General features: G+C 33.8%; 1 protein-coding gene across 4 annotated transcripts in view; it reads right to left on the bottom strand.

Annotated features, from left to right (window-relative positions):
• Positions 1 to 3,251: 3,251 nt before the first annotated feature.
• Positions 3,252 to 9,683, bottom strand: part of ptprjb.2 (protein tyrosine phosphatase receptor type Jb, tandem duplicate 2) — an 81,690-nt gene continuing 75,258 nt past the window's right edge. For all 4 annotated transcript variants that reach the window (XM_046860103.1, XM_046860104.1, XM_046860106.1 and 1 more), the window contains 12 exons: positions 9,505 to 9,617; positions 9,250 to 9,334; positions 9,118 to 9,162; positions 9,014 to 9,022; positions 8,826 to 8,913; positions 8,589 to 8,679; positions 8,334 to 8,407; positions 7,989 to 8,123; positions 7,563 to 7,679; positions 7,097 to 7,257; positions 6,750 to 6,885; positions 3,252 to 6,577 (listed from right to left, as the gene is read on the bottom strand). In XM_046860103.1, coding sequence (XP_046716059.1) covers positions 6,455 to 6,577; positions 6,750 to 6,885; positions 7,097 to 7,257; positions 7,563 to 7,679; positions 7,989 to 8,123; positions 8,334 to 8,407; positions 8,589 to 8,679; positions 8,826 to 8,913; positions 9,014 to 9,022; positions 9,118 to 9,162; positions 9,250 to 9,334; positions 9,505 to 9,617 — 1,177 coding nt within the window. In that variant the 3' untranslated portion in view covers positions 3,252 to 6,454. The remainder of the gene's footprint in view (positions 6,578 to 6,749; positions 6,886 to 7,096; positions 7,258 to 7,562; positions 7,680 to 7,988; positions 8,124 to 8,333; positions 8,408 to 8,588; positions 8,680 to 8,825; positions 8,914 to 9,013; positions 9,023 to 9,117; positions 9,163 to 9,249; positions 9,335 to 9,504; positions 9,618 to 9,683) is intronic.

The raw sequence follows: 9,683 nt of genomic DNA, 5'->3' as shown, positions 1-9,683 counted from the left end.
GTCAGCCAGAGCCGCACTAATAACAAGGGTGTGATGTAAACTCGGACTGGATTCCCAGCGGATCCGGATTCTCTCTGTTTACATTCGCATTACGACGCTGAACCGATTTATCCACACCAGTGTGTACGCAAAAGATCAGATCTTTATCAAGTTTACAATGTGCATCTTGTATAGCACTACAGATGTTATGTCCTCTGAAAAACAACTCAACATACAGCCAATTATTGTCAAAACAGCTAGCAACAAAAGTGAGTACACCCTAAGTGAACAAGTCAAATCCTCCTGGGTATAGAATTCACCAGAGCTGCACAGGTTGTTGCTCGGATCCTCTTCCACTCCTCCATAATGACAACACAGAGCTGCTGGAAGTTAGACACATGATGCTTCTCCACCTTCTGCTTGACAATGCTTCACAGGTGCTCAATAGGGTTCAGGTCTGGAAACATCCTTGCCCACTCCATCACCTTCACCTTCAGCTTCCTCAGCAAGGCAGTGGTCATCTTGGTGGTGTGTTTGGGGTCGTTATTATGTTAGAAAACTGCTGTTCAACCCAGTTTCTAAATGGAGGGCCTCAAGTTCTGCTTCAGGGTGTGACAGTACATGTTGGAATCCATGTTTCCCTCAATGATGTTGTAGCTCCCCAAGTTTATCTGGAACCCCAAGGTTTCAGGAATTTATGCTTTAGGACAGGTTGTCTTCAGCAATCTGTTTGCGGGGTTTCTTAAGATTCAGCTTCATAAGAGGCTTCCTTCTAGGAAGACGGTCATGCAATCCGACTTGTTGCAGTGTGAGGCGTATGGTCTGAGCACTGACAATCGGACCTTCTGCTTCTGCAACCTCTAAAGCAATGCTGCTGTACTCATAGGTCTGTTTTTTTTCAGCTTCTGCACCTGACGCACAGCACGAGGAGTCAACTTCTTTGATCGACCTTTGTGAGGCCAGTTCCTAGTGGAACCCATCTTGGAAAACCTCTGTGTTACCGATCTTCTTAAATCTTAGGCCATCTTTGTCGAGAGCAACAATTTTAATTTTCAAATCCTCAGAGAGTCTTTGCTATGAGGCGCTATGTTGAACATCCAGTGGTCAGTATGAGAGAATTGTACTCAAAGCGCCAAATTTTAACTGCTCTAATACAAGATACACAAATTTGTATGGTCCTGTCAAGCAGTCAAAAACATGAACATGATGAATAGGACATGTGGTTGTCCATGGTTACATGACATAGAGATGTTATTACTTAGGGTGTACTCACTTTATTTGCCAGCTATTTTGAAAATAATGGCTGTATGTTGAGTTATTTTCAGAGAGCAGTAAATCTGTACTGCTACACAAGCTGCATATTGACTACTATAAAATATATCCACGTTTCATTTCTATAGTATTGTCTCTTGAGAAATGGTTGCAGAAATGTGAGGGGTGTACTCGCTTTTGTGAGATACTGTATATAATCATCAGACTGGATCAGTCTATATGACGGTTTACATTCCTGATATCTACCTTAAATCTGAGCCTGAAAAATGCTGCACCAAAGCACATTAATTTTGTTGACCAGGTGTATGGAGCACTGGTTAGTTTTGGTAGCTTTTGTCCAGTTTCGCTCGATCTGATTTCTGAAATATAAAGTAAAACAAGAATTTCTTCCATCCAATGATTTTAGTCAGTACTACAAACTGATGACAGCAGTGATATGTGCATTTGAATTCAGGAAAACCACATGGAATTTCAATCAGATATTTATTTCATGTTGCATGGCCTTATATCATATATGTATCCAATCTAGGAAGAAAAAAGTGTGAGTGAAACAATTGGATGCATCATATCTGACATCAGCTCTGGCTGTTTTGTCAACCTGGGGTTATAGAAGTTACCAAAAAACATTTAAGATTCACTCTACAAGACTTGCAATTAAATCTCCATTCAAAGTAAACCGTGGCTGAAGGAATTTTGAGAATCCAATACAAGCAGCTGCATAGAGCGCCCTCTACCTTTACTCTGTCAAGCTACAAGCAGACATTCCACTCAAGGATTTTTAACTGGGTGTTTTTATTTACATTTTATTTGATTGTTTATTTTTGGTATTAAGTTGCAAAGTTTGCTGTGTATTGTCAAAATGTCATATGGACAGACAAGTGAAATTTAAAGTAAAAAAGGGTGAACCAAAATCTCCCAGTTGTTTAAGTATTTAGCTTATTTGAGATTGACGTTGCTTTAAAAGATAACAAAGAAAAGGTAAAACTGTTACTTTAAAGAATTTATGTACATACCCAATTCTATAATTCTATGTAGTGAAAATATTTAGTTTTAGAATATAAAATATGAAATAATAGGTAAAAATGATCAGCTATAAGAACATCTTACTAAGGACAAGTGAGCCAGAACCATTTCAGTAAACTTCCCCTACAGCATAAAATAGTAACTGGACCCACTTTATGCACAAGTCAAGCATTTAGAGCGGCATTATTCTTGGTGTATGTCACATATACTCGCCCACTTGTCACTGCATGGTTAAGGATGACTCATCTGAATAAATTATCTTTTTCTACATCTCTACAGATGCCTGCGGTTTATGCATCACTTATCTTTTTTGTAACTAGTGGTTTATGCACTGCAGTCTTATTATAATATCCTTCTTTATGCAGCTATCAACATACTCTTCCTATTCACAGTCTGATCACATACTACATTGAATTTTCAGTTACCTTAAACAGGTGTTATTCTGTTTTTTTCTTAAATATCAAATATCACATTAATTAATGTACATTTCTGACCCTATATACTGAATTCCTTCCTAGTGGTCTAAATTCAATTCTCGGTTTAATCACTGTCCCTAAGGAAATAGGGACTAGCCAGTTCAGCAGTTCTCGTGACCAAAGCACTTGCAGTGCTTTAATAATCAACCCTTTTCCAAAGCCTTTTTTTTTTTTTCTTTTGTCATGTTGAGTCACAGAGCATGCTAGGACATGAACTGTTTCATGCACCACACTTGGTTGGCTGTACTAGCTAATTATGTTTCTTCAGTCATGTAAGGGATTTTCTTAATAAAACTTTTTTTCTGAAGTATCTGCCATAAATGTATAGTATATACATGTATAATATAAAAATGTATAGTAGGATCACAGTATTTGTGCACAATTCCTAATCCTCTGTGTCTATACTTCCTATTATACACCATGAGTCAGTGATTTAACAAACCACTAAATAGCTTCTCTGTCCATTTATCATTATTTTAAGACACATGACACTTTATTAACCCAGTTTCCTTTTTATAGTTTAATGACTACAACCTTTGAGCTCTATAGAATCACTCTGTATAGGAGGGAACAATTTTGCACTTACAGTTTCGACTACATAGTTCATACAAATACTGTAAAATAAAATAAAAAAATACAGAATTTTTAATATTGTTGATACATCACATTGTTTTAATGTTATTCCAATAAAAAAAATCATCTGAATCTTTTTCTGGTGGAAAAAATAAGGAAAAGTGCATTATATTTTTTTAAATAAGCTGAGACATAATACATTTCTGAATTTCCATTTTTTCAATGAGCGCTTTCCAAAACACAGTTTCACGTGTTTATTGGCACTTGTTTAAATCACAGATGTCGATAATCAAAATATCTTTGGCAGAAATATAAACAATGAAAAGATGACTTAGAAAAAACAATAACAATGCTTAAAAATGAATAATCAAAAATCTGTATTGCAAAACTAAACATCTTTAATAAAACTTTCAAAGAATTAAAAAATATCCTACAAAATAATCTACTAGAAATCTAAACTGACATGAAACCACCAAATATAATATTGCACAAGCCTGTTTAAAAAGCATTCAATAATTGCAGGCTCACCAATAGAGCCTAATATATGTGTTCATTTATTAATGTGTGTGTGTGTATATATATATATATATATATATATATATATATATATATATATATATATATATATATATATATATATAGGTGGGGCAACGGTACACGTATTCACACCGAATAGGGCTTTCGGTTCGGTGGTGTACTGAATGCAATCCTTTTTACGTGCGGAAAATAGTTAAAATCTGAGTTTTTTCTGGAACGTATTAAGAGGCGGAACGCGAGTTTGTTTAGTCTCTGCCTCGCACTTTGAGGTTTTTTTATTATTATTATTTTAAAACTTCAAAATATACAACAATGCCAGGGGTAGAAAAAAGAAACTAAAGTTAGCGCAGTGTCACTGTGGTTACTTACTCCATACCGGAAATCAAATTTGTTATGCACATGCATGAAAACACTAAAGAATCAGTAGCGCTAGCATAGCCGCTAACCAGGAAGTGGCTAATGACTAACTCTAGCTCAATGGATTCAAGAATCAAGATTTTTTATTTAGCACAAGCATAGTTATATGCAGGAAAATAAAACGAAAAGTTGAAAAATAAAGAAATATTAAATCCATAGCGCTAGCTAATCCAGCACTTTCTGTTCAGCGGCTAACACTATTGATTATTTAGCGTTTTATGTCCAGCTTAAGTAATTTCTCCTAAAAGGAGAAAATCCTGACAATTCTGCATATCGTGGGAGTAAATAATGAAGGGTGGAAGGATTGAAGACATTTGTTAATATATACTGAAATAAGTAGAACAGTTATGTAAATCATATCTTTAGAAAACTAAAAAAAAAATACACATATACATATCTGTATTACCCAAATAGGGTCTAACAAATGTAAACTATTTAATATATTTTTCTTTTCATTTTGCCAATTTAATTGGTTATTCAATTTAATCTTTTGTCTTAGGGGTCGCCACAGCGGATCATCCGTCTCCATTACACCAATTTATTTAAAATTGTTTAAAAAATGTTAACTGTTCAAATGTTGATGATCAGTGATAATAAACTGCGTTAATAAAAAATTGTTTCCCGTTACACCGTTTACAGTTACACCGTTTACCGTTACACCGTTTACCGTTACACCCCTAATATATATATATATATATATATATATATATATATATATATATATATATATATATATATATATATATATATACATGTGCATGTGAACTGTTTGATTGCAGTACCATTTCATTTATTCATTTCATCCTGTAAAATATCAGTCATTTGATCCTACAGTAACAGAGAAGGAACATACTATAATAATTTATTTTTGTATCTACTATAGACTGACACTTCAGCAAAATGCTACAGCACAATAGATAAGTGCACAGTTTATGGATTAGTGCATGCTCAAGTTTCTATTTTAGCAATTAAACAGCGCCCCCTTTAATTGCCAAAATGAATTTCTTGGTGATTTTTTTTCTGGGGCAATAAAACGCCATATAATAGAAAATCATATTTGAACATTAGTTCTTTTGGATGACTTCACTTACTGTTTTATTTATTTTCTAAGGTTTTAGCATATGCCATCAATTATGTGCAATGTAAACACCCAGTGTCTGGATATAAAATGCTTCAGATTTATTTACATTCTTTTCATGTGCATCATAAAAGTACTACATGCTTACTCTTAGTATTAACCTTTGTAGGCACCGTTTTGAGCTAAACTGGAAGATAAATCATCATTATGTTCGATTCTAAAAATAGAGCTTTCGTAGATACCTAATAAGTGTTGGTATCTATCATCTGTATCTTTAATTACGGAATGAGCTGAAGAGCTGAAGTCAAATCAAGAAACCAAGACGTTTTCCCCACAATGGATAAAAGACAACACTCTATAAAGGTAATAATGACCTCATAATACGCATATTGATTTGAACTTACATTATTCTACAGCTTTGCTGTCCAATGATTTATGTTATTTATTATGTCATAAAGCTTTAAAATGAAATGTTTTTGTGCCCTTTTATAAGGTTTCAAATGAAACTCTCTGAACTCTCTGATCTTTAATGTCACATTGTCCAGCATATAGACCAGCATATCTGGATAGCTACTGATCTTCTGCAATAGAATGCAACTTATTGTGTTATGTATGGTCTGGCTGTCACAGACAAATACAAGAAAGTGTCCAGTGTGATTACTGAATTCATAAATATATGTGTAAAAATGACAATAAAAAGTGTACAATTCTTTTGAAAATAAAAAAATAGAAAAAAGCAAGTCTATAATTCAATTCTAAAATGTCTTAATGTGTATTAACTGTACAAAATTTCATAATTTACAAATATACATAATTTTTCATATATTTCTTGCTCAACTAGACACTTTTATGAAAAATATATCCAAGTACATTGTCATTGTCTCACAATCAAGGGCAAACAAAGACCAAGCTAAATCATAATAATTTAAAGCAAACTGCAAAAGAATATTTGTCAGAGATCTGTAAAGTCGTTGTGACATTCAGTTAAATAAAGAAATGGCTCACACAGTTTTTTCAAAATCCTACAAAAATTTTCCAGCCATTCTAATTCCAAGCTAAGTGTCACCTGAAATCCATTTCCACTTAATGTCTTCATTCTTCATCTCTGCACATTTTCATAGATTGAGAATGCTGCTGCATTCTGGTAAATTAGGTCCACATTGGTGCCCATTCTTGATTTAATGATGTCAGAAGCACATTGGCTTAAGAACACGTATTGGTCCTGTGGATAGATAACAACAAAATATTAGGTAAAATAAAATAAAATGAAAGAAATCATCTAAACAAATGAATAAATAAATAATAACTACATTAAACTAAACTAAACAGATGTAAGTGGGGACCGTTTAACAGAAAGGTATACTGAATTTGTATTAGTCTCTTCTGTGTCATACCTCAGTCTGAACCATCAGCGGTCTGTGCATGCGCATGTTATAAATAATTCCATAAATGTCTACCATGCTTTCCCGCTCAATCTGAAAGATCAAGTGATCGAGGGCAATTAAAGTCCCAGTCCTCCCCACACCAGCACTGGAATAGATAAATATTACGTTACAAACACAGTATGAGCAGTATGAACACCTCATTTATTCCAGAATAAATGTCTGAATTTGATTTAGTCTTGATTAAGTTCCTTTATTTCATACATGTTTGTAAAATCAGTTCAAAACTGTCAACATTGTACACCAAGCACTCAGAGTGTGAAGCCTGTGTGCATATAGTGTATATACAGTGTGTATACCTGCAGTGCACCACGGCAGGAGCGTTCCGGGAGAAGTTGTCCATGTGCTCTCTGACCAAGTGTCTGAAGTTAATAAGTACCTCTGTGGTCTCTGGCACGCCGTGATCGGGCCAGGCTGTAAAATGGAATTGACGAACATCCCGTGTCTCTGCTGTTTTCACCTGTGGGAACACTGAACTTTACTTCTTTGTTGCTGCTATTCTAAAAAATTAGAAAAATAAATCTTTGTGCTCTCAACCTGTTACTGCATGATGTTATGCAAGATAACTGCACAAATGACAAGTATACTATAGTTCCTAATGAAGTGTATGGTGCATGCGAAATGCAAAAACTCAAAATGGCCAAGACTTTATGATGCTGATATTTGCTATTTTCTCATAGTACTAAGCAGAAACACAGATGCGGTCATTTCCATTCATTTGTGCACCTTTTTGTGCAATTTACAAAATCTTTAGCAAAAACTCACATTCTTGATTCTGAAATCTCTGATAGTCCAGTCTTCCAGTTCAATTTCTGATGTTGTTGTCACAAGAATATTGTTGTACGGCTTGTTTTCTGCTGGCCAGTATTTCTCACATTTAACCTATAAAAGAACAAAAACTGTTATGTTCAAATTATTTAATTCCTATGCCCTATTCTAAAATAGTTTGTGCTGGTTGATAAGGAATGGAGGAGATGACAAATGATTACACATGTGTAACTGAAATCCTAGCTCAAATGTACCACCAGTAAAAAACGAAGACCCCTTATACCAAAACTAATTAAATCCATCAAATCCATAAATCCTTTTTATAAGTATTATCAACAAATTGTGGATTATGTATTAAGTCGCATTGCTTTACCAGGAAAATTCATTAATTTGCTGTATTAAAAAATGGTCTGCTAAACTCACACGTCCTTGCTCATAGCACTTGGTCAGCATGACTATAGTATGAGCATTCTTTTCCCAGATCATTCTCCAAAACTCATTCACAGTAGCCGGTAGTGGGCCCTGAGCTGCTATGTACTCCTTCTTTGAGTTGTAACCCTAAAGAGACACATTTTATATATGAAATCTATGTTAATATAGACATTACATTTGTCAAAACACATATCTCGTCATCGATAACTTAAAACAGTATAGGCTTTAGAAGGTAAAGTGTAAATGTTTTTATCAACCTGAATCTTTTTGATAAAAATTTTAATATAACAAATACAATGAATCCACAATGCTTTAAACACCAAAAAATAAACTTACTGAAATATAGTTTGCATTGATGTAGTCATCAGTTGGACTGCCATGTATTGATAATTTAACTCTTGAAGAATCATCTGAAAAAAGAGAAGAGAGATAAACTCATCTCTTCCATTCAAAAACCTCTAAAATACATACTAAAATATTACAGCAACCTCAAACAGGCAAAAGTTTTAGCACCATTTTAGCTTTAGCTTGTATCTACTGTACTACGTAATTAAAGTAATAATTTACAGGACACTAAGCGTTAATGCTTACAAGGTAGTACATTGTTGTAGCGATTCTTTCCTTTGTTCTCCATAGCAAGGGCACTATTCTTGGTTTGAGCAGTTCCAACAACCTTAAGATCCTATAAAAGAAAATCAAATATCTTTTTTGTCACAGAGACATATATTCTATACAAAACATGAGATTTCTTTATTCCTTCAGAAATATTCCAATTTTGACAGGATAAAACATTTTCATTCACAGTATTCTTTTGCTTTTTTTTAATACCTCATACTGTTCAGCAAAGCCACAATTGGAATCCAACTGCTGCTTTTTGAAATATGCCTCAAACTCCTCCACCCTCACAGGAATGCTACTGCAAGTGTGAAAACAGTGGAAACAATTAATGGCACTGTTGAACTCGAATTGATTTGGAAATGCTAAATACAAACTTCTGTTAAAACAGTATTACTTACATTTTACTTCTGTGTAACAAAAGAAAGAAACAACGTTAGCAATATTTATTTATAGAATTTCATTATATAATCTTAAGAAAATATTGAAACAGTAAAAAAATCACCTTAAATTGTTGACAGGAATATCTGTATATTCTTTGGTTTTTCGTCTAAAGAAAAAAAATGACAGCGAAGCTTTTTATCTGACAAAGGTTATTTTTTCAAGTAAAGTTTTACCTGTTTGCATGGTTTCTTACTTTTTCTGTATGATGAGGACAGCGATGATGATGATCACAATAAGGATAACAGGCAACAGCACCCACAAAAAAATTATAGTTTTTGCTGTCGAGAATTACAATTAAGTCCATTACACATTCAACTTCTTGTCAAAATATAAATACACACAAAAGTTGTTCTTTCAATTAATCTTTAGGTTATGAAAGATTTATTTGACCAATCTGGATAGTATAATTAATAGAATTTGTATAAAATAATATATGATGCCTATTTACGTGGAAGTGGTCTTGCAGTTGTACTGGAAAAAGGTGTTACGGAGCAGATTGATTGCTGGGGGTCCACAAGATTGTCTTTAATTTTAAGGTAAGTGAACAAAACCAGGGCTACCCTGCAAAGAAAAAATTTAATTAGCTGGAAATGTAATTGACTATTGCTTCAAATGTAGGTTAAACCT

This window comes from Silurus meridionalis, chromosome 10, assembly GCF_014805685.1.
Source record: "Silurus meridionalis isolate SWU-2019-XX chromosome 10, ASM1480568v1, whole genome shotgun sequence".
Lineage (NCBI taxonomy): Eukaryota > Metazoa > Chordata > Actinopteri > Siluriformes > Siluridae > Silurus > Silurus meridionalis.
This window is presented reverse-complemented; position numbering and strand designations above follow the sequence as displayed.